Raw genomic sequence first — 17,880 nt, 5'->3', positions numbered from 1 at the left:
GTGGTTCACTGGGTGTCAGTAATGGAAATACTGCTGACCTGACACAGCACTCACGCTGTTGTGAAAACAGAGCAAAAGAGGCAAGAAGAGGGGACACGTGCCTCCAGCTTTTCTCTTTAATTGCTATTGAAAGATTTATAGGGTCAATATATCTGTTTTCCTCTTTGCAAATCTCTCCTTGGCATCTTCTTCATCCTCTTGGTCCCAGTCAAAGACAAAATATGTTCCAATGCTCTGTTTTTTATATATATAATTTTTTTTTTACCTAATCTGTTTTGCCATGATGTAGTCAGTCTGTTGAAAGCTGTCATATTGGCACCCACACTCCCCTATGACTCAGTGTCGAAGTGGGGAACTGACACAACACACCAACAAATGCGTGAAGACGACCTCACAATGTTGTCAGGCTTCACTCAGTCTTACAAGAAGTCTCACCAGTCCTCCGGCCGATTTACCAATCAATGTCATTTGCTTTCTTTAGATCAAACGACTTTCAGGTTGTTTTGAAAATACACATTAAAGTAATAATATTAATTATAACAACCCCAAGGTAATAGTGCCATTATTGTTGAAAAGGCATCTCTTGATCAACTTGAAGAATTAAAAGAAACTCTCACACTGAAGGTTGAAGGTTTCCTTTACAAACTCACACAGCCCTGTTAAATGGTGACTAAAAGATATATATATATATATATATATATATATATTCATATATACAGTATTTGCATATAGACATTGTTTTTTTTTTTTAGATCAACAACAATCCTCTTGCAGAAAATACAGTGCAGAATACATTTTAACATGGAATTTCAGTTTTCCCACGTGAGAGGGAACCACTCTTGGGAACATCATATCCTATTCTGTCACACTGTCGACACAATTTCAGGGAATTCTAAACGTACAACAACAAGCGCAGACCAGCGGCTAAAATACATGAACATGAGCTGAGCTGGCGCCGCACGAATCCTCTGCCCTCTGTCCCAGTCCCTCACTGTGCACCAGGTCCTGTACACGTGGACAACTCCCTTTAATGAGACCACAACAGCCACAGATCAACGTTCAAGGACTCTCTCTGCTCTCCTTTCAGCTACCCACCGTCTCATACAGGCCAGGGTTTTCTATCGGGTGCCCTCTGTGCTTGGCTGGGCTGGGAGCGATCAAAACAACGGCTTCAGGTTCGCGGTGCGCAGGTATTCTTCTAGAGAGGGGCGCCAATTCTCTCGTACACCCGTTTGTTTCCAGAAACGGAAGGAGACATGTTCCTTACTGCTGCGATTTCTCAACACAATCTCATTACTCAATTAACACCACTTGGCGGATGCACCATTCTAACTGCCTCACAGTCCAGTCCGAATGCGTTTCTCTCAGGCCTGAATTTAAAAAATGGTAAACAACTGAGTTCAACACAGGTGAGGGCTTACTTTGGCAGTATGGATACACTACATGAATTGGGCAAGAAGAGAAGGCCTTGAATTCACAGCTCAAGGTTGAAATCAGAAGTCTGAACAATTATAGGCTGTATGGTTAATTCATTTAATCTCTCACCGGCTGTCTGTTCCATCAGGTGTGTTTTTGAAGCCGTGCTTGTGTTATTTCAATACTAAACACACTGCTTGCCTGACATACACGGTTTCTGACACCAAAAAACCCTCCAAGGAAGGGAAGGAGGCAGAAGTGCACAACGCAGTGAGCAGCACGTAAGAAGCGGAGCTCCAGAGAATACCCCAGTGAGTTCTGTAAGCATTCTGTCAAGGTGCTGTCAGCACCCTGGCGCTCGGGAAAATACAACAGGGCTGTTGACAGGGGGAGGGCGGCCTCGCCAAGAGGGGGAAAAAAATTAACAACAACAACTTACCAAAAATCTCCCCGTTTTTGGCGTACTCCGTCACCAGGTAAAGCATGTTCTTTGTTTCCATCACCTGCGGGGGAGAAGAGAGCCGTGTCAAGATGGAGCATGCCTTTCTCTCACTTTTAACCCCCAATACCAACAATGATGTAATCTTGTGTGGCTTTGATGGACGACTCTGTCCTCCTTTGTACACAATAACTCAGAATCAAAGCCCTTTTCTTGCCTGACTGTTATAGTCAAGTGAAGAACGCAGAAAGACTAAGTCTGGCGTATGAATAGGTGGGCAACTTGTAAGATTTGAAAATGTTATATTGATAAATATGCTTTCTATACACAATGTAACATTACAAGGTCTTAGAAATTGTATGGAATCATTACTGATACTGCCTTAAAAAGGAAATCTTATTTAATGGCAGAAAAACGAACACTTCAGAATACAAGCAGTGCTTTCAACGCACAATCTGTGTGTAGTATGCTTGGCCTTGGAATTTCAGTTTGCACAGAGAAAGAGAACCACTTAAGGGAGTACAGTTTTCTAATGGAATCGTAGTTATTTACGCAGCGTATCAACAAGTAGGCCCATAGGTTGTCCCTGATTCAGTACAGCACTGCACCCAGGGCACCCGCAGATACACGTACACTGGAGACAGTACGGCCTGAGACTGGCATCCCATTGGTGAAGCCCAGTGCATGATGGCTTTTCCAGATACTGCCTGTGGAGAACAAGGTGCTGTGCAACAGACGTTCAAAACTTAGACACAGTTTGGCACGGGAGTTTTTCAGTAACGTCGGTCGCTGATTGCCCAGAACACACCCCCCACCCCCCCCCCCATCATCCCCATTGGGGCTGTGTGTGGATTTCAGAAGGAGGCCCACTTGGAGTTTTATTCATAACGGCAATCCTAGACACCGAGACTCCAGTCTGGCATCATTCTGCGCACTTGGCCCATGTAAAGAAAATTCAATGGGCAAGGACACCGGTGACTGACTTCTGAACAGCTCCTAATGTCTGAGAGAGACCCTTTCGTCTCCCGTCTGTGAGAAATGACCGTACACGAAGGTGACTGTGTTAAACCAACATAGCACTGAAGGATGGTGAAGACAAGTACTAATTCATATTCTCAAACAAAACAGACTGAAACACAAGAGAGCCCAGATCCACGCTTTGTTCTGCTATCCATCATTCAAAAGACTGGTGGATGGGACTGGTTTTGCCCTACCCTTCCCATGGAAGCAACGGGGGAAAAAAAATGAACCAAAATGAGCAGCCAGTGTTTTCCCACTGCGCAGCTTTTGAAAGGAGATGAAATACACTTTCAGTCTCAGAGGGAGAGAAAATAAATATATTACAAATCAAACCAAGAAAAGGGACATATGGCTGCAATCACACACAGCACCGTATCTATTAATACCAAAAAGGTTTTTGAGTTTTTTTTTAACAAAATATTTAAATAGCTCTGTAAGTGGATGTACAAAGCACCCACAGTCTTATTAGCTGTTCCTAGACAATTCAGGAATGGCAACAGATTTTATTTTTGCTTTTCTTTTTATATTTATTACAGAAAAACCTGAAGCATACCGTGGGCCCGAGCCACTGTTCCTCACTGCCCCTCTCCCGGACAATGGGGGCAGTGCATCATGCCTGCAAAAGCTTTCTATATAACCCCCGTTTTCCCTCCATTCTGGGCAGCCAGATCTTGAACAATTGTCTTCGTATCACATTGAAATAGAAAAGCAGCGCTTTCCTTTCTGGTCCGTGACGCCCACAAAATACACACAATCTCTATTCACACTGTATTCTGCTCTGCATTACTGCACCAAAAATACAGCGGGTCTCTTTTCCAAAGCGTGAAGAGAAGCTTTGTCGTGATCATTCTCGCTGCACATTTTGCCCAGTTTACTGAGCTGGGTTGCAGGAGCCCACTGTCTAGGGAGGGGGTCACAGCATAAGAGAGAGAGTTATCAGAGCTGTCAATCAGAGTGTTAAATTTATTTGACAAATACTTACCCCTGTGTATAATAAATGTGAGGGCAGTGAGTGCAGGACTGAAACTGGTAGATAATGTAATCAGTATTAGACCACACTGACCAGTGCAGTCCTCCCCTATTCTGGATTGGGTATCTCCTCAGGTGATGGAATCTGGGACCCCTGCCGTTTTCTTTCTTGTCCTGATGCACAGTTAGGGTCCACCTTGTGTCTCAATCTCACGCTTGCCACGACCAAGACCGCCGTAAGCCATGCCCCCTCTTTGGACAGCTGCATCTCCAATAAGTGCCAAAGCCAGAATGGTAAACAATGCTTTTTCCAAACACTGTCCTTCTTTTGTCTCTGTGTGATCTTTCACAACCTTGTCAAGAAGACAGCAGCTTTTGCAGCATATTGCTCTGTGCTTATTTATTTTTCTCTCTCTTTTTTTGGTCCCCCGACTGTGAAAGCACTCCCTACCCAAATTCACTTTGACACGTCTGTCAGAGTATGCAAATGTTTGGAAGCAACCAAAATTGGCTCATGCAAATTCTGTGTGATCAAAGTCAAAGCTCTTTTAAAATGCCAGGAGCTCATTGGACGGGGGATTTGGAACGATCAGATCATTTCCGGGGGCTAAAGTACAGCATGTCAATTTTTTTGGGGGGGGAGGTGGTTAAACAAACAATTCCCAGCAGTATCAAACAAAGTATTGTATGAAAAACTACTACAGACCACATAACTGCATTAGAGCATCTCTCTAACAATGCCAATGAGCAGATTTGGTATGCACGCACAATTAATGCTAATTAGGCACTTTTTCCTCCAACTGGAAAACAAACAAATTTGGTAATGGAAATAGCACATATATATCAGGGATGTCAGTACTGTATGCTGGGGTAGAAGTGACAGACCACACAGCAACAGCAAGGTAGTAGGTCCAGTAAGCAGGTGTCACTAAACCATCTGAAAACAAATTTGGGCTCCAGGGACCCCTTGGCCCTTCTGCACACACTGTGCCCCAAGGAAAGCAGCAACAAGTCCTGTATTTCATACGTTTGTACTATGACTAAGGCCTAGACCAACACCAAACCCTGACCTACCGGTGTATCAGAGCAAATTACAGACTTGTTCCCTGTCGTGTCTTTGCTTCTTAGTAGTAGAAACCAAACGAGAACTCGAGAAAGTACGACTGGGCGCAAGTATGTCATTTGCTTTTGCTGGTAGGTCAATGTTTTGATTTGGTCTAGGTCTGCGTCTGGAGTTGAGCCCTGCCTGCCAAACATGGCGGTACCACTGATCACCAGGCCTGCAAGTAGCGAGAATAATACTAATAATCACACATACAGCTTCGATGTGCGGTGCTACTAAACAAAATCTCAGCTACACCCTGACCGTGCACAGGCAATTGGCTTTTTTACATGACCGAAAGCGTTACTGCAGAGGACAGCTGACTTTCGCCACTAGCCTGTCGCCTCCCCTTCCTGGGGCTCATGTAGCCGTTGTTTTTATTGTTCTTTTGTGGTGCTGTTTTTATTGTGACATCACAGAGGACCATCAGACCACTGATTCCCTGAACAACTGAACAGGAAGTCATGAGCTCAGCCCTGACTTCCCCTCACTGTCCCTTTGCCTGTCAGAGCTCAAGAACTCAGAGGGAGAGAGAAACAGAAAGAGAAAGATACAAAGCTTGTTTTGTTTAGTTTTTCAGATGTAAAAAAACAATGAACCAATTAAATGTATATATAGAGATGGATAGATAGATAGATAGCCTTTTCCTATTGCTCCTTCCTCACTGTAATTGGGGAGGGGGATGGAAACTATGCCTTGGCATGTCAGAGAATCAGTCTTCTCTGGTGCTCTCTGATGTTTCGTAAAGGCTTCAAGTCACATGGTAACTATATTCCCTCAATCTTACGATCAGAAGAAAACTAAAACATCGTCATTATGAACAAATAGGTGAGAGGTGGCCTCACACGTCTGTTTTGTATTAACCGGATAACCTAAGAGCCGCAGTCTAAAGAGTTTCTCAAAGCTTCTAGTGAATCAGCGGTTTTATTTATTTTGTTTTTTTAACAGAGCAGGGCTTTCGATACTCTGCGTTGGGCAACACAGATTCCGTTCCCAAACTTCAGATTCCAGATACATTTCCCAGGCTATGTTTAAATAGTCCTTAATCGTTTCTGTGTCCTCTCAAGCTAGATTTGCACCCTTTTCAGCTTTGATTATAGAATGGCGAGAGCTCATTTTGGACTGGCCCAAAAAATAATTAAATAAAAATTAAATACAAACATATATCAATAAGTACATATATGAGTAAGTGAGTTGAGCTAGTAAGTGAATAAGTGAGTGACTCATGTAGTGAATACAAAATAAAAATAAACTATCTGCAAGATCCAGAAAACGTCACACTGAAGGTCCATGGCCATGTGTGGACCGGCCGAGGGGGGAGGTCAGATTACGCAGTGCCCTTGCATCGAGAGCAAGGCTTTTCAGCTCTTCCTGTCCTGCCGTGGGGGGGGGGGTTGAAGCGGGCCGGCGGGCACAGTGTGGGGCTGTGCTGCGTTTATGAGATCCTGAGAGGAAATGACTAATTGACCTATGGAGCTGAAGAGTGGGGCTGTTGGAAATAATGGTACGGCTTGATTACACAGAACGGTCTGGGTAGGGGCCTCTGCGTTGTGTAATGAGTGAGCTGCTATTCATATTCTCGGCAACTACAATTACCTACATTGGCCTTATATAATATCGTGAAGTCATCTGAGCACTGCGGGAATCTGGGATGTATTTCAGTAGTGGTTGCAGAGAGAACATCGATTGCTTTTTTTTTTGTACTTTTTATACTGCGAAAGTTCAATTGCTCAACATTTTCGAGCCAACGTGGGCTTCTCCGTGTGCTATTCTTGTAGTTTCGCTATTGAAGTTCTGTTTTTTTTTTATTGGTATTTTTATGGAAGCAATATACACATGGGCACCCAGGGAGCTATAAGAGCTCAGAGCTCTGTCACCTGAAATAAAATCAATACCACAAATTCAGAGAAAAATCGTGGGCCAGAGAGAAGGGCTACCTGGTAGAGCTTGATGATGTGTGGATGGTCCAGCATCTTCATGATCTGGACCTCTCTGTAGATCTTCTCCAGGTTCACGGCATCCAGCTGGGACTTGTCAATGATCTTGATGGCAACCTGCAGAGGCAAGGACAGAGCGATTGAGATTGAGGCAACAGACCCCGAGCCACGACCAGAAACGGTCTTTAACACAACCATCTGGCGCAGGTTGCTTATCGGGAGCTGTGAAGAACCTATCTGTAGACGTGTAAGCTTGGTTTGCATTTATTTCGACTGAAATGTCTCTGTCACTGAAAATGACACCTTGCGGTTTTCTTCGCCGTCAAACCGAACGTGTCGATTGAGCGGAGTCGACAGAACAAATTCTGTGGCAAGGGCACTGGAGACATTAAGGGTGCCGACAGAGTTGCTACTGCTGGGAAGAGCGTTTTCATAGTAAATCCACTTGATTCTTTCACGAGTTAACCACAATGAACGGAAGTCACACGCTTACGATATTGAAAAACCTGTTTGAAACTCGTAAAACTGGAACGGTTCAGATTGCACCCCGAGTAGGATCTCCCTGCATTGGCACTGAACTCCACACTCTCACCCCACACTCTTGTCTTTTTCTGTTCAAAGGAGCAATTTAATCACTGCTCTCCTTAAGGCAGCTTGCTCAGAGTGTTTTTTCAACAAGTGTCTGTGAACCCAGCGGAAGAGTAAGGTGAGGAATTACGATACTAGAGGCAAGGAGTCCCTTAGAGGTGCTCTCTCTGGTTTCCATCCGCTTGACTGCAGTGTGGCTGAGGCCCAGCTCGACTTCACCTCGTCGAGTCGTGTATTAGCAGGACTTAAGACAGCCACTTCTGAACCAGGCCCCCGAGACTCCCTCTGACAGACTTGACATATATTAGGGGGCGGGCTGACATTCAGTGTGACCCCAGTTAGAAAGTCAGAACAGAGTCACAGCAATAAGACATGACATTTGCCGAACCTCAGAGACTCCAGAGCAGGTGACACGGAAAAATCTCTGAATTGGAAAGTTACACTGACTGGTCTAAGAAATGGCTGTTCTTCGGCCGGTAGCGTAGATTAATTTAAGGGGAATTGGTGTTTAAAATGACCAGTACAGGGACTAGAGAATTTTTTTTTTTGGTGTCTCTCACTGCATTGCACTGGGAGATCAAACCCATCTGACCGATGCGCCAGAGCGAAGGGCGTTGAAAGCCGTGCCCGTCAGCCCTTCCTCGATCGAGAACACCAGCTGGGCAGAGGAGAACAGTGCGCATCAGAAGTGAGCACAAAGCCGCCCCTGTGTATGTGCGTCCTTAACTCAAATGACCCTTATTCACAGCATCACGGCAGAAAACCCAAAGCAGGGGAAACAGAGAGATCCCAGAGAAATCTCCCCTCCACTCTGCCTGTCACAGCAGGTGCTGTTTCTGCACGTCCTGACTCTGACACACACGGCAGCTGGAAGGATGAGAGGGGGGCTTCGTCTGAATAAAACTTGCCGTCTCCTCAGCGTCGGCATCTCGGGTCAGCCGGAGACGGCCCGACATCACGCCGCGCCCACCCCCCGAACTGGCGGCCTCATCCACCCCGTTTGCAGTGCGGAAGCTGATCCCGAACCTCCCGCCCCTCCCTCGCCACTGCGCACAGACCTGACCCCACAAGGCCTCTGTCGTGGCTTACGAGTCCGCAGACCAAACGGCGCATGTCTTCGGCCCAGAAAAGATTAGAAGCCTAAGCGAGATAATCGGGCATTATAACAGTTTAAAAAGCTAAGCAGGTTAGTGTCTGCGTAACCTTTTCAGGAATGAGCGAACGCAGAGCAGGACTTGGCAAAGGTCTCGAATTGGTAACGTTTCGGCGCCTGTTTTTATTCACGCAATTCTTGTCCCTCCACTGGTTGGCGCTGCACATTGAAATCTGTCCCGTGACCACATCGGAGGGAGTCCTGGCAGGGGGCGGGGTCTTTAGATATCCAATGCGATGCGCGGTTGAATGGATCCCACCTAACCAGTGCGCTTTGGAGACAGGTCTGGTGGCCACGTGGGTGGATCCCGAGAGGGGTTTGAGCATGTCGGCCCTCAGTCGGGATGACCTCAGACGACAATGCACAGAGCACCGTTCTGAAACATGGCGAGAGCCTCCAAACTGAATTAAAAAAAGCCTATTCCTATTTTTGTACTCATACTAAAATGTGGTAGGCGTATGGTAATATGTTATCAAGCCATAGCATGGTGCTGACTCACTGGGATGTGTTTAGATCGGGCTGGGTGAATTGTCAGAGCCACCTACCTGAGAGCAGGATAGGTCTGTCCTGAGCTGTCTACTTGTGCTGTGCATTCCTGTACACAACAGGGCCAAAACACACTTATAGCACAGGTGTAGGCCGCTTACGGGAGCCATTGCTTCAAGCATACTCCACGTCTGTTATCGTGCAATTCTCTCATGTCGAAGTGCAGGTTTACCCGTGTGATATACCCAACAGGGTGTGTGTGTGTGTGTGCGCATGTGTAGCAATTTGAGTGTCGATGAAGGGATAAAGAAATAACGTTCTTGGAAAGACAATGCTACATGGAAACGCAAAGTGTAGGAAAAACTCTGTGCCTCGAACCACACAAGGTAAGGATGAGATGGAGCAATGCCAAGCCACACCGAGATGTGCTGCACCATGGGGGAGGGCACACATTTACACACATGCTGCACCTACAGCCGAGGAGGGAGGGTGGAAGGGGTGGACACAAACTGCACCGCCTTTCTCCTCCTGCCCAATTATGCCATGAGCCGGACGTCATTAAAAGGTGCTGTTCCTCACACACATACCCCCATATGCAGGAATACAGAGTGTCACCGTCCCTCTGTCTGATGTGCAGCACATTTATCAGCAGCACTGCACCACTTTAGACCGCCCACTACAGCAGATCACATGACCTGTACCCTCCGTGTCATTTTGGGGTCTTCTACACGTGCCACGCCTGCCGAGACGTCGTCTTTCACCCGTACCTTGTCCCCCTTATGCTCCGTCAAACCACTGAAGACTGTTCCACTAGGCTGTATTTCATTCACCCTGCACGTGTATAACACTTTAGTTTGTTTAAATGCCAGTAGACCTGTATAAAAGCATCAGCCCAATTATTATTATCATCATCATCATCAATAATTTTGGAGCTCTGCTGAATGACGGAATTGACGGAAAACAAAAACTCTGCAATTATTCCCTCTCTCAGACAAACACTCGTACAATGAGACGGAGTTCCGCTGAATGCTCGTCTATGTAATGAGATAATGCGTTTCCAGAAAAAGAAACCCAGCATAAACAGCTTGTAAAAAGGGCACCAATAAGCAAATTGCAGACCTGTGCGCCTGTAATGACAGTGTGTGTTACAGCGAAACTGCGAAGCCCAGTGCGTACCTGTAATTCACTGCACTGCTGTACAGTTACCCACTGTTCCAAGCATGGCCCTGCATTTGCACCGTGTTTACATTGCATTCCTTAACTATATTGATTATATGTAATTGTTACTTAACACATTTAAATTATTTTCAGTTTGTGATGTATTAAAGTGTGTGTCTGTATATAGAGAGAGAACTGAATTTTGTAAAGTTGCAAGCATTTTCAAATCAGACTGATAAAAGGTCAGTCAGGAACAGGAAAGTAAACTAATTCTGACTTCTGGCTGGGTGTTACTGTGAAGTTCTCTGGGCCGTTTCGCGGTCTAGAAAAGCATCGTCTTTAAATTTGCACTTCAGTAGTAAAGGGAGAACGGGACAATTCAGTGGTGGACACCATTTCTCACCCTTGATGTCGTTCCACTTAACGAGTCGATCTCGTTTCCCTGCCGAGCGTCTTCTGTTGTGGTTCTCACTCAGATTGAGCCTGGCTGTTAGGTCACCGTCTCCGCAACAAAGAAACAGAAAACAAACGCTTCCCAATCTGATTTCAAGCAAGCAAGGAGGGGAGGCACATTACTGTCACGACATGGTCCGAATGCCACACGTGTGAACACTGAGCACCGAGGCCTGTGTTACACTCTTATTTGTCCCCAAGCAGGACTTGTAAGGAGTGTGAACAATGAAACATGAAGCAGGTCAGAGACAGGGATGGAGCTTAACCTCCATGTGGATCTGCTATGAAAGAAAGAAATAATATGCACAGACATCAGTGATACATTTGACAATGCCACGTCTCCCTGTGCCGATCTCCAAACAACCAATACATACACAGCACGTTCCTATGCATGGGCCTACAGCACGTAAAACCTGGCATGGATCAAAGTGCCACACAAAGGGACTCGCCTTATCATCCCAGAGGATACGCAGCACTGAAAGAATCGTTTTTTCTGCAGATCACTGTAATCCCCGTTGCACATTTCACACAGGATCTTTTTATGTTGACCGAGCTCCACTGAAATACAATCATTTCTTAATTTCCTTGGACTTGCCACAGAGATGGAATTATTATCATCAATTTTTATTTGTTCACAGCTAGCAAACTTACACCAATATGCATTGCGCACTCTCTCTGCCTCTCCTACATGGCACCACTTCATTTATCAGGCAGGCGTGATCGTCCGCTGTCCCTGTTCTTTAATATTGGACCATGTGTAAAATTCCTTAATTACATTTGTAACAGTTCCAGTAAACTGTGCATGTGCATGACTGTGTGTGTGTGTGTGTGTGTGTGTGTGTGTGTGTGTGTGTGTGTGTGCACCAAATATATATATAAATTTGGACACCGACTTGTAACGTCAACTGTCGCAGAATCTCGGGGTAGAAAAAGAATGTAAAACAAAAGCATAATCATAACCATCTCCAAATCCTGAGGGGAAAACCTTGATTTCAAGATATGTTGGCGTTCAGTGGAATGTTGGGATGAGGAAGATTATGATTATATTTTTAAATATTCATAAAGTTTTATGTACCTGCTGTGCAACCTACTTTACACTGCGCACACGGCAGGGTTAGATCAGAAGCTACAGTTTTCCATTTGATTCCCACACACTCTGCTCACCTCCATGGCTTTACCTTGCGCTGCCAGTTCCTTTGTTTGAGACGGGAATGCGTTCTGTGTTTGTGCTTTAGCCACCCTTGCGCGCCTGACCTTTGCACTCTTTTCATGGTTGCTTCTTGAATGCACAAAGCCGGGGACAAAGGCAGTGGCCAGATCATATAGTAACTACATCGTGAAGCTCAGTAGTAAATTGGGAGAGGTGGATTTCTTCTCCCCCCGTGCGTATGAAAGCTACTCACAGCAGCAGCAGTCCTCCGTCTCTCCACTGAGCTGCTACAGAACAGTACAGCCACAAACTGTCACCGTGTTCAGTGTCTCGGTGGGGAGAGAGGGAAACTCAGCCTCTGGTGTCCAGACAGGCAGGTTTTGTGGTGTGTGTGTGTGTTCAGTTGTGATGTGGTCTCCAATTAGTGCCGACTGTCTACATGGGGCACCAGCTGTACTGGGTGGGAGAGCGGAGAAGCTGGAACAGACAGAGGAGGGAGTCTGACAACCTGCAGCCTCAAACTGCGAATCGTTAATGTCACACCAGTGGTAGTATGGTATTCCTGCCTAGCACGACAGTGTCACTCACAATGTCGTTTCTTATTGCTAAATATTTACTCCATCTTTCTCAGCTTTCAAACAATATCATAAACACACACAGCAACAACGTCATATAATGCTAATTGACAACTGATAGATTTTCAAAATTGTTTGTTTGTTTTGCTATTAGCTCCCGAAAACAACAGCATTGTTGTGCAAGACTGGCAACAACTAGGCTTCCATATGGCAGAAAATGTTCAAACTGTTTCGCGCCAGGGATTGTGAACATCAAAGTGTAAGCCCAGCTTTCTACAAAGGTATGACACAAATATACTGACTTTGTGGCATATACTTCAAACCTATACTTTATCTGCAGTTCTGTGTACTTTGTTATTCACAGGCAAGTTATTTGTATTTTACCTTGAGTTCAAAGAGATGCTTTGATACATTAACTAGGCAACTGATAATTTTGTTGCAGTGCATGTAGAAGGAAAAAAACAAACAAATCCCCGCAGACAATCTTAAAGTGTGGTCTTTAATTAAAGCCGCCGGTCTTGCAGAGCCACGCAGGGATCCTACCCTCAGCCCCGGGAGCTCTAATGAAGCGCGGCGCAACCAGCGGTCCTCACGGGCTTTCACTCTCACTGCAGCCTGAAGCATCAATTAATCAATTAATCAGTGAAAATCAATTAACTGCAGGGAAAGCACACACTTAATAATAATAATATTATTATGCACAAAAGTAACAGGTTACGCCATCATGAACGGTTCATGTAAGTTACTGCAATTAAACACTTATTTTTGATTAGCAACTGGTGCAATTACTTAATTGTCTATTTCAAATTCGAAAATTAAATTCTATAAAAGTATTATTTATAATATTTATAGTTGCACTGTTAAAACACAACAAACACAGGATATAAAAAAGCCTATAGTTAACAGTTTGCTGATCTCCGCAGGAAAATAAAACAATTGCAAATAGCAAAAAATTAGCAATTTCTTAATATAATAATCTTGTATGAAATACAACTGAAGACAAACGTGCTCTTATTTATAATTCTGACTTTAATACATTGAATTGTAACAATATCCCAGTAAATCACTGATGCCCGCTGTTTTGGCAATGTAGTGTCTGCGGGCTGCTTCGAATAGCGATTCTTTCAGTTTTTTTCCTCCTCTCTCTCTCTCAACAAAATGACAGTTATGTCTCCAAGAAAGTCTGTGCGCAGTCATTGAAAGTCTTTGCCGCTTATTTTAAAGATGCACACTGAAATCCCCTGCTTGCACGAAGAATAAGCACAGAAACGCACAGAAAAACACGTTTTGTAAACGTTATATAACCCGGTGCACAGGCTGAGTATGTCCTAGATAAAAACAAGGCTGGGTTGTTTACATTGGGTTGGTATCACTGGGAAAAGTAAGGGAGACGTGCAGCTACATTTGTACTAGAAATTGTGTCATTAAATGTTTCTAACCCTTAGAAACAAATAAGATGCATTCACAGCATTGCATTCCTTTGCAGGGGGAGGGTATTAATGTATGGAAATGTTTTTATTACTGTATTAACAACATCAAAAATATATTATAATTACAGATGTAAATATTATTGTTATTATTATGATTATTATTATGAATTCATTTTGCAGGGGGAAAAATAAGCGAGCTCCCGTTGTGCTCTGGCAGTACATTTTGTTTTGCAAAAATGCATGACAGCAAACAATGCAACTTTTGCACGATTTCTGCAACAAGCTGTGCCGCTCGGACCTGACTGCAGCCTGTGCTTTGACCCGGTGCAAACACGAACCAAACAGCCAAACTTTCAGCTACAGATGTGCTCAGCTGGATCTCTTTCCCTCAACCACCTTTCATTAGAGGCACAAATTGAAAGCACATTTCCAAACACACGGGACTAATGCAAAGGCAACGCTGCTTCTCACTTCGCCAGCTGACCCTGCAGACAGAAACAGTTTCACCAGTGCAGCACATTACAGCAGCTGGGAACCACAATACCCCAGTGCCCAGCAGTGCCAGCGCGGATCGGGCAGAAGCACAGCGTACTTGCCTCGGTCTTGGTGATGCGGTGTCTCGCCAGCTTCACCACCGCGAAATTCCCTTTTCCCAAAGTGCGCTCGATGTCGTAAAAGCCCACTCGCACCGGACCCCGATGCATCGCTTTCTGGTTACCGTCCGCCATAACCATGCTGTTGTGGGGGGTGCCGAGGGGGGGACGGGGAGAGGGGAGGGGGTACCCACGACTTGAGCCACCAGATAACGAAGAGAGAAGAAAAGAAGAAGAAACAGCCACCCTGCTAGAAAATATCTATGAAGAAGAGGTGCAGTACAGTCCCCGGGTTGCGAGCCAGCTTGGACGCGGGCGGCTGTCTCACTCCGGATCCACAGCTGGACATTGACCGGTGGCGAGGGGGATGGCACGCCGCCCTCTCGATACAAAAGGGCTATAATATGTCAGCCCTGTTAGCGCGACTACACGGGCTGACTTCTCGCAGGAGGCATCATGTTCTCTGGTTGACGTGCATTGACGTCAGAGCCGCTGGGGGTATTTGTACAGGGGGCGGGACTTTGAAGCAGTTCCACACTTCAGTGCCAATTTGTCTCCAAGACGACCAGATCCACCTCTGACGTCAAAGCCCGCGATTGCTATTCTAAAAGCTGTCAATCTGTTTGCTCGCCCGGCGCGGAGCAGATAGGGCCTCTGAAGCTGCGCCGATGGGAGCTTTGATAATAGCTTTTGTTGCAGGGCTCGGGCTGGGGGGTGGGGTGGAGGAGGAGGAGGAGGAGAGGTGGGGGGGTTGCAGATAAAATGTGCATTTGTAAGCCGTTTAAATATCGTTGACCTTGTGGGTATGTGTCAGGTAGGCATTTCCAACACGGCTGCCCAGCGGTCGACTTTCTCAGAAGTGGGGTCTGGATGCACCTCCACCGGCAGCACACACCGTAGTTACAGCTTTAGTGTACTGTACTTTGCTGCATGGGCGGGCTCTGGTTGTTATTATTATCAACTTACATGCATATTCGATATATTGTATGCATGTTTTAAATCTTTCTTTACTATCATGTCCATCTACCAATCTGTGCACTATGTATTATCGTACATATAGACAATGCAATGCAAATGTTTGCATATAAACCTTTGTCAATCACCTTAAAAATATAATTATAATAATAATAATAATAATACAAATCTGCATGTTAGTATAGCCTCGAACAGTTCTGCGCTTTGCGGCTGACGGTTCGGCTTTCAGACAATTACCCAGTTAACCCTCTGTGGACACAGCCCGGGCACCGCGGCCAAGGGCACTGCAGAAACCGCTCCTCGGCAGTGAAACACCGCCGTCTGCTGGTGGCCGTGGGTATTGCAGCCAGCACAACACACGGCGGTCTGTTGAGACGGTGTAATGGAGCACCGCAGCTCCTCACGGACACCTCACTATTCATCACCCTCAAGCTACTTGAGTTCACTAAGCTGAGCAATGTAGTAATGGATTTCACTGTAGTAATCGGATGAGGTGACCTCAGGTTCTCCATCTTCCAAAAGGGGGGCACCCAAGAGTAATTAATCCGTTTTTAAATCAGATTCCTTTAGCATGTAAACACCAGCAAAGTAAGGAACAGACGTATGGAACAGTCAACGTGTCCTCTAATATAATTTGGTAATAATAACCCCATGCACCCATTTAATGCCGCTCTTTTCATGCTATACATATTACAACAACTTCTACTTCTACTATAAGTACTACAGGGTGACTGTCCCACCTGCTTCTGCCAAGTGTTTGTTTGAACAATACACCTCTGATCTGCAGTTGGTCTTGTACGTTTGCTGTGATGCCGTGCGTTTGGGGGATTGAGTGGCCCCAGGCCCCCAGCACAGGTTCATGGCCAATGGAAAGAACTGAAGCACACATTAGGGGCACAGGGTGTAATCTGGGGTTTGCTGGGAATGTTTACACTGTAGTTCCAGAAACACGAATGCTATGGAGACACCAGGACACAGGTGTAATTTGCGAGGTGTCCCCCCCACTTTTTGAAATGTATCCAATCCCCCCTCCCACACACACACACATTTTATGAAAGACACGATCATTCATAGATGTTATTTATGAGCTGTACAGGTGAAATCGCTCCCCCCACTCATTGACAGGTCCCTCCCCACAGGAGAAACCAGCAGCAGCCCCCCCCCCAACCTGCTCGACAACCCCCAACAACTAAGCAGCATAACCCCGCCCCCTCCGCAACAACTTGAAGAGCAGTCTGACTGCATTGTTTGGCATCTAGCTGTCAAGTAATCCGATTACCCGGCTGCAGTCCTTGAGAGACTGTGATTAATCAGGGGCTGTTTGTACACCATGTCCTACACACAGGTGAGTGAATACAGAGCATGTTCCCCCCTGCATTCACTGTACACTGTCAAAGAAACAAACCTTGCAAGAATAAAGGGATTTCAACATTTCTTTTTAACCCAGAGTCCCAATTGTGTAATGGGGCTTAACAACCTGAAATCTGTTTGTGCGAATTGACTTGTCAGTTAACTGGGGGGTGTGTGTGACATGTTGGACTACATTATTAGTGTGTTACTGTAGTTGCACGCTGGTCCGTGTGTCACGATTCAAGTTCTAGAATTCTCAGATACAGGAAATTCCATGACAACAAGAACAACAATAATTATAGTCATACTATTAATAATAATAATAATAATAATAATAATAATAATAATAATAATACAGTGAAAGCTTCAGTGCTTTCACCTATCAGAGCCACAGTGCGATTGTCTGCCTCATCGTGTATTAATGTTATTTCTAAATATACACCCTCTGAGTCGATCGAACTATTCTCTCTCGGCCCTTTCATGCGATTGTCGTCACTGCCTGCCTGATGCAGAGCAAGAGGCTCGTGATGCAAATTGCGCCATTACCCTCCTGAGCCGAGAGTCTGGCCCCTTCCATCCGCTCTCCAGCCGGCGCACAAGCGCCCTGGGCGTGTCTGTGTGCTGGGCTTCGCCCGCTAAGACAGATGGACAACTTTATTCAGCTGCCGTTTGTCCACTACTTTGTTCACTTCCCCGAGCCCTGAAAAACAAGAGCGCCAGAGAGACATGCGGCATGTACGTCACACTTACACCTGTTGTTTTAATTTGTCCCCCAACTATTTATTTTGATTTCAACACCATGAGTCGTAATTGCAAACACACACATTCCAGTTTTACGAAATTAAAGTCGATTGAAGTCGGATGCTCTGCTGGGTGGGGCTTTTGGCAGGGAGCTCATGTGCAGTTGGAGGTACAGGGATGGCAGGGATTAAACAGCCACGCAGTCCCCGATAAGACTGCTCTGGGAACACTCTCACACACACACACACACACACACACACACACACACACAAACGCAGACTTACACAGTAACACCCACACACACACACCCCACATTCCCATGAGGAGAGAAGTCAGAAAAACATG

General features: G+C 45.5%; 1 protein-coding gene across 4 annotated transcripts in view; it reads right to left on the bottom strand.

The window, feature by feature from the left end:
* LOC136754147 (serine/threonine-protein kinase SIK2) overlaps positions 1-14,930 on the bottom strand; it is a 57,792-nt gene extending 42,862 nt beyond the window's left edge. For 3 of the 4 annotated variants that reach the window (XR_010817542.1, XM_066710483.1, XM_066710492.1), the window contains exons 1-3: positions 14,473-14,930; positions 6,884-7,000; positions 1,856-1,919 (exon numbers count right to left, since the gene is read on the bottom strand). Coding sequence is in view for 3 of the 4 variants with exons in the window: in XM_066710483.1 (XP_066566580.1) it covers positions 1,856-1,919; positions 6,884-7,000; positions 14,473-14,610 (319 nt within the window). In the remaining variant the exon portion in view is untranslated. Of the gene's footprint in view, positions 1-1,855; positions 1,920-6,883; positions 7,001-10,671; positions 13,271-14,472 lie in introns of those variants that run through there. The other variant, XM_066710496.1, reaches the window with a different exon arrangement.
* Between the last annotated feature and the right edge of the window lie 2,950 nt (positions 14,931-17,880).

This window comes from Amia ocellicauda, chromosome 1 (genome assembly GCF_036373705.1).
Source record: "Amia ocellicauda isolate fAmiCal2 chromosome 1, fAmiCal2.hap1, whole genome shotgun sequence".
In the NCBI taxonomy this organism is placed as follows: Eukaryota; Metazoa; Chordata; class Actinopteri; order Amiiformes; family Amiidae; genus Amia; species Amia ocellicauda.
This window is presented reverse-complemented; position numbering and strand designations above follow the sequence as displayed.